The following is a 26,604-nucleotide window of genomic DNA, read 5'->3' as shown; positions in this document are numbered from 1 at the left end:
TGACTTGTTGGGAATTTTTATTTTCATAGTCCCAACTAGTTACAGTGTTACAGTTGTGTGTGACACGTTGGGAATGAAGGAAAAGGGGGTTTCAACGAGTAACAGAGTGTGGACTGATGGGAATTTTGAACATAAAATTCCCAACGAGTAACAGTGTGACTGGTTGAGGTGTGACTGGCTGGGAACAAAGGCAATAAAATACCTCGGCATAATATTAGATAAATATCTTAACTTCAAAGCCCACATCGACCACCTTACATCAAGAGTTAGGAAATTGATCCACTTTTTTAAAACTTTAAGACACATTACTAATCCACATATCATCCGGACCGTCTACTATGCGATGTGTCAATCAATAATCTCATATTGTATAACAATTTGGGGTGGTGCCTGCAAAACGTATATAAAGCCTCTTGAAATAGCTGAACGTGCTATTTTAAAAGTTGCTACTTTTCGACCTTTCCTTTTCCCTACATTTCAACTGTATCAATTATGTAAGGTACTTTCTGTTAGACAACTTTTTATTCTTAACACTACTCTTATTCAACACACCAGAACACCACACACTATCTCTAACACACGACGTAAAGACCGAATCTGTACACTTCCCACTCCTAACTTTACATTCACTAAAAGATTCTTTCTTTACCTCGGACCCTATCTTTATAACAAAGTGAATAAATATAAAACTGTCTATAACCTGAATAGCATAGAAACTAAACATATTGTAACTAATCTACTCCTAAAATTAAATTATGATGAAACGGAAAGTTTCATTGATAACTTTATTGAACTGTAATTTGTAAATTATATTAATTATGTATATCGAATTTAACTGTAAATCATACTCTCACAAACACACACACACACACACACACACACACACATACACACACACAAACATCTACTCACACGCGCATCACTGCAATTTTTTATAAATACTTATCTTTTAACTAAAATTCTGATTTGTTCAACTTTTTATTTTTTTTGTTAAACTAAGTTAAAGTAGTTAAGTAAATTGGAAATGTAATAGTTTTTTTTGTACCTACTTTACCGGTAGTCCTTACTACAGGTTTTAAAAAAAACCTATTTAGGACACCACTGACCCCAGATATACAAATAACATGTACTTACGCTCTAGTGCCTACTTTAAGAATAACTGTAAACATATTCAGAAATAAATAATTTTAAATTTTTTTTTTTTTTTTAAATTTATGACATCTTCCGTCCCTTCAGAAGAATGCAGCTCATAAAAAACGACAGGCTGGATGCCATCTATTGGTCGATTTTGGAACTTTTAAACATCAAAAAAAAATCTCCCATTCATCAATACAAAATGCTTACACTTTGATGGACACTAATTAGCTAATCCTTTAACCACCGCACATACCACAAACCTTAGACGCACTCTAGTGTACCCAAAAGACACTGTCCCGTATTTGTCACCACACCAACTAAAAAGAAAATGGAAACATGTCTTCCGGAAATGTCAGTACTTAACTATAAGCATAGAATAACAAGAAGTACTCATTATTCTATACAGCATAGCTATAACAATATTAACGTAGAACTTATTAATAGCAACAAACTGTAAGTTTTCGATAGTACGCACATGGCACATCACTATACACAGCAGTGTTACCAACAGTAAAATAATAAGTTGTTTACTCTCAGAATAAGAACGATCTCGCGCTTTTGTCTATGATTGTTTTTCATAAAGCCAAAGTTCATATTTTCAGTTTTGTAAAAGAACATTTTACTGATTGCAATAGGGCAATGTACTAACGCACAAGTCCTAATCGAAAGTTATTTATTATACCTTCTTACTTCCTATCTTGTAAATGGCGAGGTTAAATAAGAAAACCAATATATTTCACAAGTTTTATTTTACTGTAGGTACAATACAATACAACCCAAGTATACATAATATACAAATACAAATATACTTACAGACAAATGAAAATACTTAATCAAGTTTTACATTTTGCATCACTGTTAACCAATAAAGGTAGAATTTTATTAATGACCCGAATGCGTGAGATGATTTATTTTGAACCATGACCTACATTTTGAACAGGATCATAGTTTAACATTCTGGGATAAAGAAATATCTTAGGTAGTATTCTCACTTAGAGAAGGGTCACGTTTGTTTGACCCACACTGTACTAAATATGTAGGTATATGGCAGCAATTTTACAAAATAAATTAGATAGAATATAAAGTACCTAGAATTACTTTAAAAGACCGCACCAGTAAAATAAGTACCTATGTATAATTAATTATTAAGTAAGTACCAGTACCTACCATAAAAGAGAACAATTTGTGCAAGTTACATTGAAACATAATATTTTTAAACTTAGGAAAACAGTAAAGTTATGAACACATAATTAAATGAGAATATCCTTATAAATTTACAATATGAGTTAGCTAGCATAGGTATAGATCTAGAAGAGAGATTTCATTCTGAGTACGGTATTTAAGCACGCATTATAATTTATAATATAAGTAAAAGTTTCCAATAAAATACTTACTAATACTGAATCTCTTTTGAAATTTATTTGAAAAAACAAATGTAATTCCAATTTAAGTACTTAGGTACAACTCACATATTTTTTTAATAATATTTACGATAGTAACACATAAACAGCGTAATAAAATAAAAAAATAAAAATCGAGACATTTTTTAAAGTAAATCGAAATAAATTACATAATACTTGATAATTTAATCATTTTTAAATAGTCAGATTAAGTTTTTAAAGCTGCCTTGAAAAGGTTGTAAAATTGTAACAAGCTACTAAGAACTATGTATTAATTAACTACAGTTTAAAATCCTTACATTTAACAGAAAAAACGAGATAATTTGAGATTGAAACGGTTAGTTTTGTAAAACTTATTTGTACAAATACTTGTTTTTTACAACACTTATATATTTCCAACTAATTATTTATTTACAACACTTTGTGACTTATCATTCTTTGGTGTTATTTTTAGTAAATTAGGAAAGTATTTTTTTATTGGTATTTTCAAAATACCCTTAAATTTTTCTACACAGTCTTCTATAAAATACATATTTTTTCAGTGTCATCATCCTAAACGTAAATTATGAATATAGTTACAGGTTTCATGTCCTGTCCTGACTCCACGGCTCCATTATCGACATAGATAAGCGTAATTATATCGCGATTATGTGATATGTACATAATGTGATTGCGTACTTGATAAACCTAACCCCTCTCAGAAGCATTGTTACCATGAGAGTGGGGTCAGGTTTCTCTGCACATGACCGTACATTATACACGAGTTGACCTACGTCTATAAATATGCCGGATTAGGTGGCAACTGGGCCGTGGCATTCAATATTATGTTGAGTATTTTCTATAAATATTTTTTTTAATGAGTTTAGCGACGTTTATAATTAAACTTTTTTTACATAGTATTGTCACTGTGAGCAGGGTCAGGTTTCTTCTCACCAAACTGTACATTTTGTTTATTTGTGCCATCATTAAAATGTAAAGTACGTCTAGTACAGGTTTGATAGTTCGTCGAAAACTATAAAAGTTTAAGTTTTCTCACATACAAAGTGGCGTTTCTAGCGGAAACTATCATGAAACTTTTGACAGATAATGTATGCAGATGACAGCAGAAAAGTAAAACTTTTTTCGTTTACATAAATTGCAAAACTCGTACTAGAGGCCCAGTATTCTTTCTTTTGCCTCTAATTGTCTATGTCAGAAATCACAGTCAACTTTCAATGAGATGGCGTAACCAAAAGCCTACCCTACGTGTTGGTATTTAAGTACTGTTTGCAGTAACAATACATGTTCAAGTGTGGATGAGTGGCACTTATGCAGCTCGGTTCGTTGTTGTAACTGAAACAAATAAACATTTATTATTAGAATTTAATTAGAAACGAAGTAGAATTAAAGTTTTTAAAACAGTTCAATAGCTAAAACGTCCTATTACTTTTCTATGAATAAGGTGGTTAGTTTATATTTCAATAAAGAAATTAGATCTCAATAAAGAATTAAATAATAGTAATAAATAGGTACATACGTAGAACTTACCCATTACTCCTAGAGATGGAGTGATAGTCCAGTTGGAACTTATCTTCTTTCACGAGGTAGGTCATCGTGGCTTCATACACGCCGAAACCAGGGGCCACCGCGATCTAGTTGTAAAAATATAGACTAGTTTTAAATTATGCAGGTTAAAGAAGGCTGGGGCAGGATAGGACCAAGATAATTTCTGCAATTTCTTCAAGAAATTACTGTTGGTAATAAGGCCAATGTTAGTAATAAGGCAAGTTTTATACTCAGTCCATTAAATTATTGGTTTTTTGACATTCGAAACCCCATACATACGACTGCAAAGGAAACCAACTTTACTTACCAGACAAAAAGAAATGTCTAAAATACAGTAACATAGTGGAAGCTCTATAAATTATGCAAGTTGAAGAGTGCTGGCGCAGAATAGGGCCTATAATAGGGAATATAATTTGTGGAAGAATTTGCCAATTGTATTGTAGTGTATTTCTTTTTGCAATTTATGTGTGTGTGTATGCACTCTCAGTAAAATTGTCACTGTAGAGAGGGGTCACGTATCTCTGACACAAACTGTACAAGTTTTATAGTTTGCAAAGAAGAATAGCTTTTAAAATATTGAGTAATAAAATTATTTATAAAAACAATTAAGTACTTATTTCTTTATTAATTACAAAACAAACTACCTCACATAAAAAGTTGTAAACTTGTCAAAGTCAAATGTTTTTATTCATCGTATAAATATATATTTTTTTTATGAACGTCAATTTTTACAAACTACTCTAGCCTTACCTTTACAGTAAAAGTGACTTTATCCGTCTCCGTATGTCCATTGAAGTCGGGTACATATCCGTCACTGTCCTTGGTCAGTTTGAACGTCAGAAGGCGTTTGTTGGGCGCCTGGCGGAGCACGTAGTCTATGGACGTTAGCATGCGGAGTACGCACTGGGATCTGAAATAAAACAAATAGTTTTAAAAAGTTAGCTAGTAAGGTATGCTGGGGAAAGAAGGTGGGAAAAGTTAATACATGTCTAAATTTTCGCTGCCGCTATACGGGTTCGTTATCGACATAGATACACGTCACTATATTGGGATTAGCCATAAATACGGCCATTTAATATCGACGCCACTAACGAACCCGTGGAGCGGCCGCTGCTGTCACTTTATAACGCTCGCAGATAAAGAAACATTTATTTATTCATCATCACACGCATTACAGTTTAAAAGAAAAACCTTAGCGCTACATAGAGGCACAATAATAATAATACTTAGTTAATAATAATGTTCTAATAATAATAGTAAGTTTAAAACATAAAATCAAAACGGAAGGAAGCACTATTGCTAGGCATACGGCGCGGCGATTGAGCGAGATGTCTGATATCTGTTAGCCATTTTCACTTATAGGCGTTATTTCTCGACGGTTTATAGAATAGCTTAAATTATTATAATTCCTTTTTACGTACCTGGCCACCTCAGTATATCAATTAATATAGTCCACCAGAGCTTGCGCACTCCTCGCGTACAATACGTCAGTGGGCGTCACGTTGACCCACTTGACGCACCAGAGTAAGATATACTACCAAACTGTTGTCATAGGGTACTTGCTGTCTTAATTTCCTGTTATCTAATAATAAATAACGCTGGTTGATAAAGGAACATTATGAAAATTGACCGTTGTATTAAAGGTAGTAGAAATCGGTAGTGATAGACCTCCGAATAGAGCGAAAATGTGAGAGGCTGTCCGCCATTTTCATATTGTTTCTTTATCTACACATATTGAGGCGTTTGTCTTTTCTCTTAGATTATTATAATTACCTGGCGACCTCAGTATACGCATTAATATAATCCACCAGAGCTTGCGCACTTCTCCCGTACAATACGTCACTGGGCGTCACGTTGACCCACTTGACGCAAGCGCACCAGTGCGCCTCGATGCCGGCCTCGGCGCACGTGCGGGTGGGGGGGATCTGCGGGGAAAAAGGGGGGTAAAATATGACGTGTTTTTTTATAATTACCTATCAAAAAACGTCGAAAGTCGAACGTCCACTGCCCAATAAACTAAGTTCACATAGTTGGGCCAGTTTTTCATACATAGTGCATAGTTTGCGGTGGACGCACATGTATGACAAAATTGGATCTACTATGCGAACTAAGTTTAGCCGGCAGGGGATCGGACGTTCGGCTGAAAGGTGACTCAGCTCGACATTTTAAATCTCTTTCTTGTTCTCCACTGAAAGAAACATTACGTTACGTGACTTTTTACTTAGGGCTTACTATTCTATTTTTGCAACATCCTGTTTAAATATACTTCTTTCCTTTTTACGTACCGGTTCCAACATTGAAAGTCCTCTCGGCAATTCAGAGCCGGGCACTCTGAAACAATTATTAATTACATACATTCATACATTCTGGTTTTTTGACAGCTAATTGAATAAAAAAAATATTTCAAACAACAAACGGAACCATAAAAGTAAAAAAATATGTTTTTGCTATCTTACAAATTCAGTTTAGGGTGCTTTCTGGGTAACGTATGTCCGAGAATATTTTCTAGTTAAAAATTTGAATTTATTAGGTCAGCGTGAATTTTAGAAGGCAATAGATCGAAATTACCGAAAAAATACATACTTGTGCAGATTCTTCCATCCATACAGTCCCAGCATTTCCACATACGTCTCATACAAGTCGTGTGGGGTGGTCAACATCTTCTTATTCGCTTTCAGTATGTCTAGGGCCTTCGGATGAGCCCTTTTATATGACTCTGGCAGCATTATAGCGAGGAATGGCAGACGCTCTTCCAGCTTGCCTATGTATGTGCTTCGCTCCTTGGCGAATCTGGAATAAAATATAGTTTTATTAATATTTTTAAATAAAATTATGGTTTGGTTTTTTGTAATTTTGTCGCATATTTATACTTTAGTCGCAATTTTAGTAATTAAGTCGCATCACTCGCAGTTTTCTGTTCTTAAGTATTTTTGTCGTAGATAGATAGATAGATAATTCTTTATTGCACACAAACACAGAAATTACAATAGAATATGTGCACAACATAGACGGTACAAATGGCGGCCTTATTACTAAGAGTAATTTCTTCCAGACTACCTCGGATTGTATTGTATTTTTGTCGTACTCGTACTTCAGTATTTTAGTTTCACGTTCTGTATTATTAATATTATGCACGTTTGGTATTTTGTTCTGTCGCATGTTTTGCAGTTTAGTTGCATATTAGGATGTTTAGTCGCACATTTAGTCATTTATACTCTCAACTTACCTGGGCCCGTGATCAGCATGCACGACCAACAGCGTGTTCTCCCCATGTCCCTCATTCCTGAACCTCTCGCTGACATCGTCGTCAGTGGCTGACAAGATGACGCGGTTGTGACACTTACACATAGTAATAGAAACACTTTGTCTTGCCCTTAGTATTTGGTCAAAATTTCAATGATTTAGTCGCAATTTTAGCATTTTTGTCGCTAGTTTAGTAATTCAGGTGATGGTAATCTAATTTTAGTTACCTGGGCCCATGATCGGCATGCACAACCAGCAGCGTGTTCTCTCCATGCCCCTCCCGTCTGAACCTCATGAGCCACTCGCTGACATTGTCGTCAGTGGCTGACAAGATGACGCGGTTGTGACACTTACAAATAGTAACAGAAACACTTTGTCTTGCCTTTGGTATTTGGCCGAAATTTCAATGATTTAGTCGAAATTTTAGTATTTTCGTCGCTAGTTTAGTAATTTAGGTGATGGAAATCTAATTTTAGTTACCTGGGTCCATGATCAGCATGCACAACCAGCAGCGTGTTCTCCCCATAGCCCTCCCGTCTGAACCTCATCAGCCACTCGCTGACATCGTCGTCAATGGCTGACAACATCACGCGGTTGTGACACTTATGTAATAGGTGGGCTAGAGGTGGCATTGAGCCATAAGAATGCCATTGAGGGAATCGCGGGTAGATTCAGTGTTTTAGTCGGTAAATTGGTATTTTAGTCTTGCCTTTGGTTTTTAGTGGACATTTTTGTAATTTAGTCGCAGGCTTAGTAATTAAGTATGACGATCAATATAATTTTGTAATTTTAGCTTACCTGGGTCCATGATCGGCATGCACAACCAGCAGCGTGTTCTCCCCATGTCCCTCATTCCTGAACCTCATGAGCCACTCGCTGACATCGTCGTCGATCGCTGACAACATGATCCGGTCGTGCGTGACGTCCGCTATGAACGAGAACGCGAACTTCTTGCCGTCTAGACGGAGGAACTGGGGGGAGTAGGAAATAAATATATAGATAGATAGACAGAATATTATTTATTTGTACACACACATAAAATAAACTTATATACTAACACATATGTACAAAAATGGCGGTCCTATCGCTTAAAGCGATTTCTTCCAGGCAACTTTTGAGTGGAAGGATTTTTCGATAAAAGGGTAAATAGTTAAGTAATGGTACAGGCAGATACCTAACTCCTGGTGAAGTGTAAATCAATTAACTAGCGCAGCTAAATAAAGCGATAAAGGATTTCTGTTGGAACCAATTCTTCGTAAATATTAGTATTAAATTCTCACTTACTTACCTCTTCTGTTTTGTTCATCATCAACATGTATGAAGGCGTGTCTCCAATGCAGTAACTGAAACATTAAAATACGTGAGTACCTTTAAAATTAAACGCTAAAACTACTGAAAAATCTCTCTGTAAAAAGAATAATAAACAATATATTTTTTGCATTACGAGGGCGATACCGAAATGATCGGGAATAGAAAAAAGTACAAAGATATCATAATATTATTTACTTTTATTGTTTTTCAAAGTAGTCTCCGTGACATTCAATGCACTTTTTCATTCGATTAAACCAGGGATGCACAGACTTATCAAGACTAGGGGCCACTCGGACAAATGATGAACTGATGGCGGGCCGCCAGAAGTATAGCTGATTAAAAACAGTAAAGAATTGATAATGATTTTCCAATTCAAAAAGAATTGATTTATTTTGAAGCGTGGCACTGAATAGTGCTTACAATCGTTTTTTTTTTTAATTTATTCGGCTGAAATTTACATGTAAACTGCTTCCAAACATTCGTTTGCAAGGCGGTTTCGATTTTTTGTCGATTTAGTATTGGAAAGGTATGTTCACATAATAATATATAGCTGCAAATTTCAGAGCAGAGATTATTCCGAACTCTTTGTATGTATTTTTATCAATGCAGCGGTAAGCTCAGCAATTTTCTTTTGTTGAAGTTGTTGCGTAAATCTTGGTCGTTTTGAATTTTGACAATTTTTTACTGCATTATCAGGATTTTTAAGTTCCTGGAATCCCTTTGCTTTTTTGCCAGAAAAATTCCAATTTCTTCTACTTATTAAATTAAGAAATCGTTCCAGTGTCAATTCACGACTTAGCCACCTTATTTCTTTATAATACAATCAATCTCTATATTCGCTTTCGATGTCATCAAGGAACTGTTTGAATTGCCTGTGATTGAGTACTTTTCGAACATATTTTTTTAGAATTTTATTTGAATGTACGACAATAATTTTTGCTGTCGGCGGGCCACCAGTATTTGATCGGCGGGCCGCATGCGGCCCGCGGGCCGCGGTCTGTGCATCCATGGATTAAACCAATCATTGAAACAGTAATTCCAGTCTGAAGTCGATACTGTCAAAACAGCTGATTTGTAAGCTTCGACCGCCTCTTCTGGGCCGCTAAACCGTTGACCACGTAGCATATCTTTAATTCTTGGGAATGTAAAATAATCATTGGGGCTCTGATCAGGGCTATACGGAGGATGGTCCATCAACTCCACGTTTTCCATATTTAAAAACGTTCTTGTTTTGCGAGCGGTATGAGAGCTTGCATTATCGTGGTGAAGGATTATACGACGATTCGGGTTAGTTTTACGAAGTTCTCTTACGACTTCCGGCAAACAAACTGTTGTGTACCAATCAGCAGTAACCGTCCTTTGTTCTTGTAATGGAATCGTAGCCACATGGCCAGTTTTCGATACAAACGAAGCGACCATTTTTTTCGACACGCTGCGTGAGCGAATAACTTTTGTTGGCTTGACCTCACCTTCGAAGACCCAAACTGCCGATTGATGTTTTCTTTCGGGCTCATATGAATAAATCCACGATTCAATACCAGAGACGATATTGTAGACAGCATTTGAACTGCCTCCATTGAACCGTTGCAGAGCAGATCGACACCAATTAACACGAGCCGACTTTTGTTCCTCGGTCAAACGGTGGGGCACCCAGCGCGAAACTAACTTCTTGACACCCAGTTCTTCATGTAAAATGGTTTGAATGGCTGTCATACCAATGCTGAGAGAAGCCCAAATCTGCTCGTATGTCACATGTCTATCTTCTTTTATTAACTGGCGTACAGCATCGATGTTATCTTGTGTTACCGCTGTTTTTGGCCGACCAGTAGAAGGGACTGTGGTAAGAGAGGAACGTCCACGGCGAAACTCAGAATACCAACGATATATAGTCGTTTTACTTGGTGCTTCAAGTTTATAAATAGAAACAAGCTCGGCGAGACATTGTTCTTGAGATAAACCTCGACGAAAGTTGTGAAAAATTATTGCACGGAAATGTTCCCGCGTAAGCTCCATTTTTTACACCGACTTGTCAAATTCAAATGGTCAATACTCTTTTATTTTTTACTTTTTTTAAAATTCGAAAATGGAATTATGTTTGAAAAAACACTACATTTGATACACCAAAAAGGTTTCACTCTAATTTATTCCTAAGTATTCTATTCCCGATCTTTTCGGTGTAGCCCTCGTAAACCTCGACGAAAGTTGTGAAAAATTGTTGCACGGAAATGTTCCCGCGTAAGCTCCATTTTTTACACCGACTTGTCAAATTCAAATGGTCAATACTCTTTTATTTTTTACTTTTTTTAAAATTCGAAAATGGAATTATGTTTGAAAAAACACTACATTTGATATACCAAAAAGGTTTCACTCTAATTTATTCCTAAGTATTCTATTCCCGATCTTTTCGGTGTAGCCCTCGTATTGTACTCATGATCGATATGGAGCCTAAATTATTTATAAAGCTTTAAATATTACAGGAGCTATTGAATCTAACAGCAAATTAGCCAAAATTTAGAGGATAGATACAGAAATTAGATATTTTTTTTAACTTACTGATGTTTCTTGTTGTGTTTGTTGGCATGAAGGTAGAAATGTCTAAGATAGTGGTCTGCTGGTTGTATCTCGAAACCGTTGAACCTGAGAATAATAATATTAATTAGTAGGTGTGGTGCTAATAAAAACAAAACCGTGCCCATTCTAAATTTTAGCCCCTGAGTCACCCTATTTTCTTATTTGTTTAATAAAGAATTATAAAAGAGGTAATGTGTAAAAAAACCTATTTGTTTTTTTTTATCGACCCTTTATATTAAACTGTAACATTGGTTACCTGTATTGAAACGTTCCGATGGTAGGTGAATCTTCAAAATACAATGTTCGGTATCTGAAAGAAATTGAGAACAATACGTTATTATTATTAGGTACCCATATATACAGGCTTCACTGGAGATAGTGTATAGTTAGTAATAGTCCACTGTGCAGAGATGAGAGATTTTTTTTTTAGCAATACTTATTTATCTGTGTCGACGAGGAATATGTCTAAACTGCTCTATTTCTAGTGTTACAAATGTAAAAAATAACCCACACACCCATATTTTTGCAACTTCCTAAATACAAAGGGAAAGTCGTCTATATACGCCGTCTATAGCGGGAATATATTAAGCATAAGACTAATATACTTACTTGCCTTTCGACTGAAGTACTAAACTTGCGACAAAAAAACGTCTATTTCAAAACATATATTACATACCCATCTTTCTGCAACCTTCTAAACACGAAGGGAAAATCATCTATGAACGCTTTAGACACGGCCCGTCTTCTGTCCGGCAATTCCAGCTCGGTCTTTCCCGTGAGTAGAGGGAATAGTGTCGCCGGGGTGCCGTCGCCGAGGATGTTGTAGCTGTTTGAGGTGGAAATAAGATTAGAAGATGATAAATTGTAAAAGTAAAAAGTCACGTGACTATAAGGGCGTTTTACGTAACGTCCATTAATTATGTTTAAGGTTAAAATAGACACATTTAAGTTGTAAAATACAATTAACGTATTGCATAGCAAAAATTTATTGTTTTTTTACACGATTTTTCAAAAGTCAGAACAAAAGGTATGTGTTCAGAAAGACCTACTTAGTCATCTTACAATACTCATATAAATATTTCATAAATGGAAATTCATGATAAAGAGTCTGTTTAAAAATGAGAACAAATAAGAATGCATTAAGTATACACCGTCATCTATAATCTAGATGTGCAGGTCTTCTGACCATGTTTACGTTAACTATAAAAACATGTATTTAAATTCTATAGTATTGTTAGGTTATTATTATACCTAATCTGTTACACCACCACGGCTATGATAAAGCATAATGATAATGCAATGATATAATAACCAACTGTCCCGGCGAACAACATACCGCAGCTTACCCTATCCTACTCTACCCTACCATTCTTATCTTTTAAACCTTCCCTGGACTTCCACGAATATTTCCAGACCAAAGTTTGCCAAATCGGTTCAGCCGTTCTCGAGTTTTAAGCCGACCGACGAAAATCATATACTTTAATAGTATGTGTAATGTGATTAAACACGGAAGAATGTACATACTGTACGCAGATGACACATGTTTACTATATGCACATAAAGATCTACAATGTTTACAATCACTTTACAAGCAGATATGGATAATATCATCAAATGGGCCCATGACAACGGCATTATCATAAATTTAACTAAAACCAAATGCGTGCATTTACGTTCTCCCTATAATAAACTTAAAAATGAGTCAATAAAGATTGTTGGACATAATTATAATTGTATGCATAGATAGGGCGGACCTGTAACTGTTGTTTAGTTGAATTTGTAGAACAATACTAGTGTCTTGGTCTAATTAAAGGTAATGATTATGTCGTGGAAGTCTCATGAAAACGGAGTGTGTGCTAGACTGAGGTCAGCTCTTGGCAAATATACAATACAATACAATCCTCTTTATTTGCACCAAAAAACAGAAACAATACAAAATAAAACTTAAAAATAACAACAGTACAAAAAGGCGGCCTTATTGCTTATAGCAATCTCTACCAGACAACCTTTGGGTGGAAGAGAGTTATATAAATTTAAAAAAATAGGACTAGAGGTAGTTGTGGTGCAAGAGTATAATACACTACTTAAACACTACAAATATAACCACTTAAACAGAGTTGTGAACAGAGCCACCCTGTATACAGTCTTCTACGCACTTGTGGATGCTATAATCGACTACGGTCTCAGCTGCTATGGGTGCACGTTGCCCTCATACTTGGACAAAATAAAAACACTGCAAATCAGAATAATAAAAACACTTGTCGATAAAAATACTAAACAAAATTGTAAGAGTAATTGTGAGCAGTTGTTTGGAATTTGTAATATTTTGCCTATTCGCGAAAAAGTTAATTGTATTAGAGAACTACAACAATGAAAGTAATAGAAAACACATTGATCATAAAAAAAAAACACGTAAGATCTCCGATAAGAAATTTATTGTGCCAAACAAAAATAACTACTATGGCGAACGCACAATAATGGTACTTGTACCTTCTATTTATAATGATTTGCCTGTAAATCTCCGATGTATGAACAATGTAATAACAAATATTTTTAAAAAGCATCTTAATAATCACATAATAAAATGTTAAAAACTTTAATAATTACGATGTCCTGTGCATATTTATAAGTAACCTGTCTGTAAGATCTGACTGTTCGTAGGTTAAAACTTACTATCTACCTAATGCATATTGTTTTGAGAGCTTACTGCCAACAAACTAGGTAAGTACTTAGTAGTTTGACAGGGTCTATGAAATGTAAAAAATGTGTATGTGTTTGAATAAATTTAAATAAATAAAAATAATCAATTAATTTTTCTGTACATCGATAGTTAGAAGATAATAAATGAGCAAGAATAAGCAGGACAACTCACCCATCCATAATAACAGCTCCAAACTCTTCCTCCAAAAGCTTATAAGTCCTTGGCATGTTTCTAATAAACCCATTCTTGGATGTAGAGTCGATGCCCAACATCACCACATTGATGGTGTCCTCCCGACCCGGCTCGGGTCGAACCCGGGACACTGAGCTGCGGAAGCCGAGAGTGTAGCCAAACCACTTCTCTGGTTTGTTGCTGCGAAAGTTTGGTGAAGGGTAAATTTATGACTGCACATATTACACTCATTGTTAATGAATTGTTTTGTAAGTATAATAAGGGTTTTCAAGGATATTGTGGGATAAAATGTATCCTATGAACGAAGGAGAGAGGGTAAATTTATGACTGCACATATTACATTCGTCATGTGTTTTATGGATATTCTGAGATAAAAAGTGTCATAGATGTCAGATATCATAATATATCTTCTAGATCCTATATTGAGGGTGTTGCTGAAGTTATATATGGTGGTCGTTCCAAATAAGTATGTTTACTGGAAAATTCGCCTATAAAATTGCGTATTTTTGTATGAAGTGTTAGTGTTTTTTTACGACCTGAAATATTGATAACCATAAGCAGTTCTTTTGGTGGTTTAAAATTGGAGACAAAAATCAAAACTTACTCTTCATATCTCAACCCAGTGCACTCCACTTCGACATGGTCACTTTTCACAAGCTTATACACATCATTCCCGTTAACCGTGATTGGAGCCCCCATGGTCGACTGCTTGTCAGTGACAAACACTATGTCCCTGTATTTACATACGATGTTGTAGTGGCTCTCTATGATCTCTGGGCGGAGCTTGCAGGTTGACAGCTGGAATAGGAGGAAAACATTATGATAATGTAGGTTGGCTGGTAGAAAATGTTTTTAGCATTAAGTCCACCTTTTTTACACTTATATCTCATATTTGTGCAATAAAGTATTAAATAAATAAATAATGTTTGGGGACATCTCACACAGGTTCATCCGAATTCAAGATATGGAGAGCCTGTAATATGGGTATCGGACAGCTGATATATCTTCACAGATATAATATTATCACCCAAGATCCGTGTAAAAATATCTGTATTTAAACAAATATCTGCCCCAGCCGGGAATCGAACTCGGGACCTTCGGCTTAGCAGTCACTAACCACTACACCAGTCGGCCGCCAGGTGAAAAAAAAAATGAAAATGAAATATTAACTTTTACAGAAAAAATTATACATTTCTGACACAGTACATCCTTATTTCAACTAAAGACATATTAACACCCAAGACCCGTGTACAAATATCTGCCCCAGCCGGGGATCGAACCCAGGTCCTTCGGCATAACAGCCAGGGTTACTGACCGCTACACCATTCGGCCGTCACCAAAACTGAACTTGAATCTCTACGCTATTAATAAAGTAGAGTCATTTTGGTTTCTCCTTAAGGATTCATACTGAAGTAAATTAAACAACGTCTTATGTACATTACGGTTTATTCCAGAATGAATCATATATGGCCCCTACCCACACAAGCTCCTTTATTACTAATCTATATCTACCTACATTACATACACTACAATCCTCTCCACTTAAATAACAGTATACTCTTAACAAACTTACTTAATTAAATTTAATCATATACTTAAGTGATCACTAAACTTAACTATTATACTTACTTACTACTTGTTATACATATATAATACTAAACCATTATTTATATACAGGATTCTGATTACGAGTACTTCGTATAGGTTTCGCGGTAGGCGGAGACTGTGGTAGATTCACTGTTGTACTAGGCGTAGGCGATTTTGTAACCGTGTGATCCGTGTTATCAATGCTATCACTTAGCGAAGGACTATAGTCGCAGGCACCGCTCACCCTCGGCCCTGAATCACGACGCCGAACCGGATCGCAAGGCGGAGGTGCAACACTTAAGGACGACCTCTGCCTTAGTTGGTCAATATGTCTATGTGTCTCAGAACCATCTTCCCTACGGACAGTATAGTCAGTAGTGCCTAACCTCTCTGACACTTCCCCCGCAACCCACTTTTTACCCGGTTGGTATTGCCTACACCATACTGTATCGCCTGCCTTTAGCTCCCTGACACTACCCCCTGCACCCTCGACCTGACTACGCTGAGCTCTCAACACCTTTTTTTCCCTATCTGGCTTTATTACATCAAGTCTAGTTCTCAACGAACGCCCCATTAAAATTTGCGCTGGGCTATCCCCCGTTGTGCAATGCTCGGTGTTACGATAATGTAGTAAAAACTTCTGTAATGCCATTGATACATTCGAATTTTCCAATTTCGCCTTTTTTATAACTTTCTTAAGCGTTTTAACCGCATTCTCGGCAGCCCCGTTTGAAGCGGGATGATAAGGTGCGGAAAATATGTGGTCTATCCCGTTTGACCTTGTGAATAATTCGAACTCAGTGCTCGAGAACGGCGGGCCGTTATCGGAAATGATTTGTTTACACAACCCAAATTGCGCAAAAAGTTGACTTAACTTCTCAATGGCGTGCGTCGCGCCAGTGCTAGGCACCGCAAAGATTTCCATCCATTTAGAGGTAGCATCGACTACCACTAAGTACAACTGATTGAATATTGGACCCATGTAATCAACATGGAGCCTGGTCCACGGCCGGCCGTGCCAAGGCCACGGGCTCGGCTGGTGCGCGCGCGGCGCGTCGCTCTCGGCCGCGCACACCGCGCAGGCGCGACACGTCGCCTCGACACCTTCATCCACCCCCGGCCACCATACATAACTACGCGCTATACTTTTGGTTTTAACGATTCCCATATGTGGCTCGTGTAACTCTGCTAACACTTTTTTTTTACAGCTTTCAGGGACGACCACTCTGTGGCCCCACATAATGCAACCCATTTCTACATAAAGTTCGTTCCTGCGATTGAAATAAGGTTTCACGCTTTGAATTTCAATCTCCTGCGGCCAGCCGTCGTTTATAAAACTAACGACTCTGCTCAAAATTGGGTCCCTGGCCGTCTCCCTTTTAATCAATGAAGCATCTAATAATAATGCGTCTTGTACTTGATGTAAGTAGGTTTGCTCGGGTATCTGATTGTTAGGATATTCTTTAACCTTTAATGGTAATCGCGAAAAACCGTCTGCTATATTTTCTTTCGTTGTGACATACTCAATGTCATAGCTATAAGCCGAAAGTATGACCGCCCACCTTTGTAATCTACTCGCGGCCATAGGTGGTACGCCGGATTTTGATCCAAAAATACTAACTAATGGTTTGTGATCCGTTCTAAGTAAAAACTTTCTACCGTACAGATATTGGTGAAACTTTTTAAGGCTGACTATAATCGCTAAAGCTTCCCGCTGTATCTGAGCGTAATTTTTTTCCGCGTCGCTAAGCGTCCTAGACATGTACGCGACGGGGCGCTCCCCGCGCGCGCCCGGCTGCGTGAGCACTCCGCCTACCCCCTGCCCGCTTGCGTCGCACGTTAAGATTAACGGTTTATCCTCATCGTAGTGTGCTAATACCTCCGAGCTAGCTAGGACCCTTTTAATTGTATCAAAAGCCTCCTTGCACCTAGTACTCCATACCCAACTAACATCTTTTTTTAATAATTCATACAATGGTGCTAATATCTGACTCATATTTTTGATAAATTTGCCATAAAAATTAACCAGACCCAAGAATGACCTTAATTCGGCTACGTTTTCTGGTGGCGCCATCTCCACCATTGCTTTAACCTTCTCCGGATCGGTTTTGATACCGTCTTTTGATATTATATATCCGAGGTATTTCACCTCGTCCACCATAAACTCGCATTTATTTTTCTTCAATTTTAACCCATTTTCTGACAATCTACGCAGGACCTCCTCTAACGATTTTAGATGTTCCTCAATATTCCTACCTCCTACGATGACGTCATCGATGAAAACCCCCGTGAAAGGAATGCCTTTTAGCAAATTTGAAAGGGTCCGCTGAAATATCCCCGAACTGGATGATAGGCCATACACGAGCCGTTTGTACCTATAGAGACCTCTATGTGTGTTTACTACCGTATATTTTGCTGACTCATCGAGTTCCAGCTGATTGTACGCTTGGGATAAATCGCATTTACTGAATATAACCGACTTATTCAAGGTCATTAATAAGTCATCGAACCTAGGCAACGGATATCTATCGACCAACAAGGCAGGGTTAAGCGTGATTTTATAATCCGCGCATATTCTAAGTCCACCGTCCGCCTTACTCACCGGCACCAGCGGCGTGGCCCAGTCCGAGCAGTCCACCGGCTCGATGACGCCGTCCCGCAGCATGGCGTCGAGCTCGGCGTCCACGCGCTCCTTGAGCGCGAAAGGCAGCGGGCGCGCGCGGCAGAACACCGGCACCGCGTCCTCCCGCACCCGCAGCCTCACCTTCCCGCCAGTGAATCTACCCAGTCCGCCGCTGAATAGCTCCTTATGTCTGGAAAGTAACATGTTCAATTCTTTACCATCTGCCAATTGATTACATTGTTCAACCATATCTGTGCTTGTTAACAAAGGCACCTTCAACTCAGTTAACCAATGCCTGCCCAATAGCGATGTAGTACCACCTTCAATTACAAAGAGCTCTAATTGTTTTGTTATGTTGCCCCATTTAACATTAGGCTTAATTAAACCTAAGGGACGTACTCTGCTACCATCATAGAATTTTAAAACTAAATTATAGCTTTCCAACTGCCTATTACTAAACAAGGAATCATATGTTTCCTTACTGATACAACTTATGGCCGATCCTGTATCTAATTCCATACGTAATCTATGGCCATCTACATTTATGGGTAAACTCACCGGCTTGTAGCCACTCAAGCAGAGTTGGTTTAACTCCTCTTCACATTCTGCTGAGTCATCCTCTTCCTGGGCGGGTACTCCTTCATCTAGATGATGCAGAGATTTGCTCTGTTTGTATCCTCTGTTTCCCGCCCATCTGTGTCCGGCGCGCTCCGCCCACGCGGGGCATACACGCCGTAGGTGGCCTTCTTTACCGCATTTACTGCAGATTGCCCTTCTGAATCGACAGTCTTTTATCCCGTGGCTGCGTGCGCCGCACGCCTCACACTGAGCTGATTGATCAGCACTTCGAGCCGTGTCCGGCGAAGCCCATCTCCGCGCCCCACTAGGCCCGCGGCCGTAGGAGCCCTGCGCCGCCGAGCCGGATGGCCCGCGCGCCCGCGATGACGTCAGCGCATGTACCGCGCTGTTGCTATGGGCTGAGGCGCCGCCGCCCCCTGCACCCATGACCTCCACCGACGCCGCATCGCGCTCCGCCGCCTCCAGTGAACACGCAATCTTAACAGCTTGGCTGAAACTCAGACTGTCCTCCGCAAAAAGTCGTTGTCTAATTACGTCACTTTTTAAACCACATACTAACTGGTCCCGTAAATTGTCCTCTAAGTTAGCACCGAAATCACACTCACTTGATAACTTTTTAAGCTCCGTATAATAATCTTTAACACTTTCGCCGCACGATTGCCTCCTTTGTCTGAACCGGTAACGCTCCGCCATTATGGAAACCTTTGGTTGCAGGTGATCTTTCAACGTGGAAACAATTACATTGTATTTTGTTGATGATGGCTTCCCTGGGCTTAATAAATCGCTCAATAGCGCGTACGCCGTATCACCAATGACCGTGATAAGCATAGGCACTTGATCCTTTTCTTCAATTTTGTTGATTTGGAAATACATTTCCAATCGCTCCACGTACCTCGCCCAGTTGCCACTCGCGACATCAAACTCGCCGATTCTCCCCACCGACATTGTTGTGATTCGATGCCCAGCTGATTCGTAAATAATTCTAATTACTTATACTGAAATGCTTCCGCGATATCGTTGAAAATCCTCGTTAGCCAATGAAGTAAATTAAACAACGTCTTATGTACATTACGGTTTATTCCAGAATGAATCATATATGGCCCCTACCCACACAAGCTCCTTTATTACTAATCTATATCTACCTACATTACATACACTACACATACCTCAAAGGTAAAAACTAAACCCTTATACGTCCGCTTTTTTGTCCGTTCGTCTGACTGTTAAGGTTACGGAAACATAATTTCTTACAATACAATATCTACTAATCAAGGATCACTGTGCACTGGTATTTCAAAAAACTAGATTTGCAGATTTTACATTTAAGATTTTTTATCACATCATTAATTTCGTGTATCATCTGAGTCTCTAGTGCGGGTTTCGCAAATTTCTGTCATCTGTATACATTATCTGTCAAAAGTTTCAAGATAGTTTCCGCAAGAGGCGCCACTTTGTAGAACACGAAAACTTTTGTAGTTTCGACAAACTATCAAACCTGTACTAGACGTACTGAAATATCACTTCAAACTCACCTCGCATCTCACCCAATCGAACCCGGGACATTGTATTTTGTCTGCCTTATGGTAAAACTGCATGATTTCCTTGTCAAAAGGGTCCAGCTTGGGCATTTCACATCTTGTTCCCATGTCTTCTTTAAGTGCATCTTCCAAACGCTTTGCAAATAACCTGTAAGTGATAGAATATGTTTGTTAATTATAAAATTAGATAGCATCCTAACTAATATTATAAATGCGAAAGTAACTGTCTGTCTGTCTGTTACTCTTTCACGCCAAAACTACTGAACGGATTTGAATGAAGTTGGATGGTATACATATGGTCTAGCTAGACCCTGAGAAAGAACATAGGCTACTTTTTATCCCGGAATTCCCACGGGAAAACTTTTAAGGCGAAACGTAGCTCGCGGCGACAGCTAGTTTAAAATACACTCACGAGTGATAAAAAAGTTCAATTGACAATAAACCACCAAATTACTCCTAAAAAGAAAAGACTAGCTTAATGACGGCCTCTGAAATATTGAAGATCATTTAACAACGCATCAGAATATTACCAGCGAAAAAAGTAAATATTTTGATCAAATTCAAAATTTAAAAACGTTTTAAAAAATTGGAGTTGTGTGGTGTCAAGATTTTAAGCAGAACTTTTGTTAGCGTGAGTAGTATATAAGTACTAGGCATTTTATTGATTGTAGGAAACCTAAGTAGTATTTTATTAAGGAATGTTTACTAAGATGGCTGATAACAATGTTTCTATCGAACCTTCTGAAGGTTAGCTAGCAGAAAATGCTTTAAGCTTCAATTTTATCTGATTATACCTAAACTACATATTTGTATTGAATTTTGGAAATAGGGTCTTTTTATAGAAAGGTTAATCTTGTTTCTACTGATGTGCAGGGTGTAGCGTTAATAGTGGTACAAGCTTAAGGGGGTGATACATCATACAATAACCCATCAAATAAATAAGTACCCAAATTTGAAATAATTTTACCAAATTCAATTCATTTTTTTTTTTTTGATATTTCCAACAAAACTTTTTTATTTTTTTAAAGTTGAAACGTACTTCAAGTTTTTTTATAATGTAAAGAGAATCTAAATAACATTTAAGTAACAGAAAAAAGTTATAACTAGATAAAATTAATTAAAATATATTTGTAAACTACATATTAACCCCCTTATTCATAAAAAAGTTACTGAACGGATTAACTATTGAACTGTTCTGTCCCTCTCTGACAGAGAACAATTTGTTCTTTGACAGAGAGTGACAAAACAGTTCAATAGCTAATCCGTCCAGTAACTTTTTTATGAATAAGGGGGTTAATATATAATTTATAAGTATATGAATAATATGCGAAATACTTACACAAACATGCTAAATACTCAAGATCATACTTACTGTTCAATGTGATGTCTGCAAAAAAATTAAAACAAAACGACATTAATACAAACAACATGCTAATCACTATATCTACTCAAAAAAACAAAAAAACAAATCTTTACTGTAAGTGTGTTGTGACAATATAATTCACAGCAACAATGACAGTTATAATCTTAGATTAACAATGTTCATATATTCCATATACTAATTAACAATATACTGTTAATCTCAGGTTTAAATAATTAAAAAAATAATATGACTGTATCAACAAAATTAATATGATTGATGAGTTTGACAATTGAATGGTGCAGTGGTTAGTGACCATGATAGATAGAATATTCTTTATTTGTACACACACACATAAAAGAAACTTAAATAACTTAAATACTATAAACTATGTACAAAAATGGCGGTCTTATCGCTTAAAGCGATTTTTTCAAGACAACCTTAGGGTGGAAGGATATTTTGATTAAAGAGGGGTCAAGTGTACTGACTGTGCCAAAGGTCACGAGTTCGATGCCGCGCGGGCATATATATATATATAGATGTTTATTGTAAGTATATAATAATTATGATGTGAATAACTAAGAAAAGATGCAACCTTCAACTAAGAAAAGCTAAGAATGAATAAGCGGAATATTTTTAAACAGCGAGATACCTTCTACTAAGCGGTTTCGCCAAAAACCAAAATCCAGATGCAGATGCACTACAAAAAAAATAAACTATGGTAGCTGATTTATTACAAATAATAGGAAGTGTATAGACTGTCACTAAAGGCCACTACTGGCTCTTTAAAAAGTTACATTATCATACCGAATAACAAGCTGCTTAAATAATTAAGTTCCCTATTGCGGGACATTAAAGTTCAATTTGTATTGTATGTACGAGTACAGTCTAACGAAATTTGGTTCTCAGCTAGATTAGAGTGTGAAAAATACTACTTTTCAAAGGAAAGTTGCTATATTCCAAATTGTTTCAGCAGCAGCAGTCGTAAAGCCTAGTCAGAGGCCTTCCGGCAGCTTGAAAACATCTGAGAGTTGTCTTCCCCACTTACCCGACAACTCTCTCAGCTCATGCTTGTGTTGGGGTCCACCAACCCGCACTTGGCCAGCGTGGTGGACTAGGCCTAAAACCCTTCCTTCATGGAAGGAGACCCAAGCCCCAGTAGTGGGGACGTCATGGGTTGTGATGATGATATTTCAAAGGTGGCTTTTACACATTCCATGTTGTGACTTAAACATAAACAGTTTTGAATGGCGATGGTTACGGTTTGGATTACGATGGCGTGCCTAATTATATTCCATGCTAATGCTGGTTATAAATTTTCATGCTGCATTATATGCACTTGTGCCTAGGTATGGGTAGGTACTTCAACTAGCAAATCTAAATTAAGTGCTGTAAACCCTTACGCTCTTTAAGATAAGCATCCACCTTTCAGCATCATACCAACATGTTCAATATTGTTTGTAGAGAATTTATTGTTTGTACCTTTATTAATAGTAATTATTATGCTTTTTTACTGGATTTTTATATGTAGAGCACTTAATTTAAATTTGTTTTTATCAGCATTGATCTAAATAGCGTCCTTTAAGACTTTTAAAGTCACAGAAAAAAATTCATGCTAGTTCGGCTTTTTAAAATATTGTTTATTCTTACCTTCTTGCCTCTGTTCCATCCATAATAATACTTCTGTATGAGATCACATAATAGATTAATGAAATCAGTAAAATAACAGACAAGATCTGATATTTTTTTGTGCGAATCCAGCGAACTCCCATTTTGTATGTGACTCTGTGAAATGTGTAAAATAGATTTACATGTGCTGGAATTATATTAAAGTACAGATTGTGAATTAAAATACATATGATATAGGGGTGATAATAGAATAGAATAGAATAGGGTGTTAGAAAAAGGGTATGATAATTCATCAGCCAGTTGGTCATTTTAGAACAAATAAACCATCACTTTCTAGGAATTTTTTTGAACCACCAGACATGATAGTATTTTAATTAGTAACAATATTTTTTAATTGGGTCTGGTGTAAACAATGGTATGCTGGACATGAGTTCAACAACTTATGGAAATTCTCAAAATTTAAATTTAATTTAAATTGCTTTACTCAAAAGGTACTTAATTAATGTAGAGAGTAATTTGTAAAAATTGACGTTCATCAGAAAATTTTATATTTTTACGATGAATAAATTTTGACTTTGACTTTGACTTAGCAAATTTCTAAAAGTTGACTAGATAGATCTACAAATAGAGGTACTTATAGTTGTCAAAATATAATAGGCCCGTTTCGACAGCTACACAAATTTGCTATTTACTCTTGATTTACTTGATGAAATACATAAAAAGACACATAATCTGGCTTATTTTTCTAACGGCTGAAAGAAAAAAGAACTTTTGAAGCAAAAGTTACTTATTGTTAAGATTTTCTATGATTTAGATTTGACACCAGCTGTCATACCATACATTTTGGGGCTGTCCAAATGGGCCTATTATATTTCGATGACTATAATGTACATTATTATTAGTAACATCTTTTTTTTTAGCACACTTTCATTATAACATTATATATTATCTACTTATCTACTATGTACATCTACAGTTAATACACAATAGTTTTAGGTAGGCACTCTTCATAAGTATAATATTTATGCAAATGAAATTTGAAAATTTGAATCATTTGTAACCTTTTTAACGACACAGTGCAGAGATAGGGAACTATATATATATAGATATACTAGTCACAGTAAATATACATTTCATCACCAATTTTAGTGAGAAACAAGGGGGTTTCATAATCTGTTGATATTGTCAACTGGTTTTCATATAATAATATGGTACCTAGGGAACAAGTCTGGCTATAGGTAAGGGTCCACCTATTGTACTCAACAGAGGCATCACATTCAGTATCATTTATATAGAAATTCAGACAAGTGTGTCCGCTTCATCAGAATTGCCAACATAGCACTGGTTCTTCATACATTAAGGACAATCCATATGGTACAATACGTACAATACTGATAGGTGGAGCCTTACCTTAAACCATTGAACATGAGATAAGTAAACCCCGTCAGTGAAAACACCTTCATATTGTATAATATTGATAAGTGTTAGAAGGCACAAAGAAAACTGTAGTAAGTATCAATTAAATATGCTATCTTTTATCTGCGGCTTTTATGATCATACTGTTTGCATTATACATATCTTATGTGTTGACTGTACATAAACAGAAACCACTACCAGTCTACCATATCCGCCCCCAACTGAATATGTAAGTCCATTAAATTTTGAATGGAATTTATACATAGCAGTATGAGTTAAATTGAAATAGTATGAACACAAAATACTTACGTGTTTACCGGAGATTTTAGTTTACGATACCAGGTCTAGCTTTAAACTGAAACAGGCTTGAATACTTAGAATAACCAGCCGCTGCCGGTATAAAGTGAACTGTGGAACCGTAGTTGTATGAGTTAGGTAGTATTTAATGTGGCAATGAGTATTCTTCACAAGGCATACAGCAATTCCGATAGTTATAAACAGTCACATTAAAATTGAAATTTTATTTATAAACATTCACATTACTATTAATTTTGTATTTTTTGTGCTCTATCTCTATGCTGATTACGCTGATTACATTGCCTCTCTAATCTGTGATGCTGATGCGATTTTTCTATTTTTGACAGTGACAGAATTAGATCTGTCTGAAGCTGGTCTGTGGCGTCTGTATAGATAACCTCAAGACGCCAACACACTAGCGGACGCGGCTGTAAATGTAAGTACAGTGAAACTATAAAGTCCTGAAATTAATGTTTGAGGAACTAAAATTTTCAGGAGTCTGGCACCATTAGAAAAGAAACATAAAAGATAAAACATAAATATAGTGCCACAATCTTATCTGTTCCGGTGGTCAAAATGTGCAACTAACGAGACGTCATTGTCAAACGTCATTTCATACTCTGTGCTCTGTGTAGCGATGCGCGATTATCACTTATATCAATAATCGAATACACCACTACCGCTACTATCCATAATCGAATATCAAAGTAGCGATATACTTATTACGATAATCGAATAAGCACCACTACTTCGATTATCGATTCGCAGTTGACCGCTTCTTGTATTCGTAAATGCAAAAGTAGCGGTGGATGAGTACCACTACTTTTCGATTATCGATTATTTGCAACAATGTAATGATGAGTGAGACGAATGAAAGGGGCGCGGGCGCGGCGAGTTGAACACAGACGCGCCGGCGACGGTCAGTTATGGCGCCATCTACCAGGGCGCCGCTAAGACGGACACTACTAGGGGTGGGAATATCGAATAATAACTAGGTTTTTAAACCATTATAAACCAAGTAATACCTGTGTAAGTAAGTACCTAAGGGACGTTTTAGCAGTGTTATATTATATATTAATTACTTGCCTAGTTTTTTTGTTTATAAATATAGATAGATAGAATATTCTTTATTTGTACACAAGAACAGATTTAAATATACTTATGTATAATGTAGTAAAATAAAATTTATAGGTAACTAGTTTCAATTGGTTTAGTTTTTTTATCGGACTATTTACATAATATGTCAAAATAAAATGCAGGGTTTATATTTTTACCGGTAAGTACTTAACTATATTAGTTAAGTAGTTCATTCATCTATTCCTAAAAATTAATTTATTAAGGTATTTATAACTTTGCTATGGAATAGCTGTTTTTTTGGCCAGAGTTGATCCCATAATGAAAGTTGCTTGGTATTTCAGTTAGAGTCACCTGCCTGAGGGAAGTTCACTGATAAAGTTCCACCCTGTATATGTTTA

General features: G+C 36.7%; 2 protein-coding genes across 5 annotated transcripts; both read right to left on the bottom strand.

The window, feature by feature from the left end:
• Positions 1-2,827: 2,827 nt before the first annotated feature.
• LOC105387149 lies at positions 2,828-25,437 on the bottom strand. Of its 4 annotated transcripts, none has more exons than XM_048632277.1 (18): positions 25,142-25,437; positions 23,438-23,572; positions 22,440-22,487; positions 21,800-21,814; positions 20,422-20,575; positions 14,705-14,898; positions 14,080-14,280; positions 11,884-12,033; positions 11,464-11,517; positions 11,190-11,273; positions 8,614-8,668; positions 8,124-8,296; positions 6,666-6,872; positions 6,368-6,413; positions 5,856-6,007; positions 4,833-4,992; positions 4,065-4,168; positions 2,828-3,869 (listed from the first exon to the last, which is right to left on the bottom strand). In XM_048632277.1, the coding sequence occupies exons 2-18, from the start codon at positions 23,557-23,559 to the stop codon at positions 3,779-3,781; spliced, it is 2,010 nt and encodes a 669-aa protein (XP_048488234.1). In that variant the 5' UTR covers positions 23,560-23,572; positions 25,142-25,437; the 3' UTR covers positions 2,828-3,778. The 4 variants fall into 4 exon arrangements, with proteins under 4 accessions (XP_048488234.1, XP_048488235.1, XP_048488236.1 ...); XM_048632278.1 differs by having other exon boundaries at positions 25,150-25,437; XM_048632279.1 differs by lacking the exon at positions 22,440-22,487.
• On the bottom strand, positions 18,371-20,050 carry LOC125491111. The gene is made up of 2 exons (XM_048632283.1): positions 18,869-20,050; positions 18,371-18,500 (listed from the first exon to the last, which is right to left on the bottom strand). The coding sequence occupies exons 1-2, from the start codon at positions 19,832-19,834 to the stop codon at positions 18,495-18,497; spliced, it is 972 nt and encodes a 323-aa protein (XP_048488240.1). The 5' UTR covers positions 19,835-20,050; the 3' UTR covers positions 18,371-18,494.
• Positions 25,438-26,604: the final 1,167 nt, after the last annotated feature.

The sequence above is a fragment of the Plutella xylostella genome, chromosome 31 (genome assembly GCF_932276165.1).
Source record: "Plutella xylostella chromosome 31, ilPluXylo3.1, whole genome shotgun sequence".
Lineage (NCBI taxonomy): Eukaryota > Metazoa > Arthropoda > Insecta > Lepidoptera > Plutellidae > Plutella > Plutella xylostella.
This window is presented reverse-complemented; position numbering and strand designations above follow the sequence as displayed.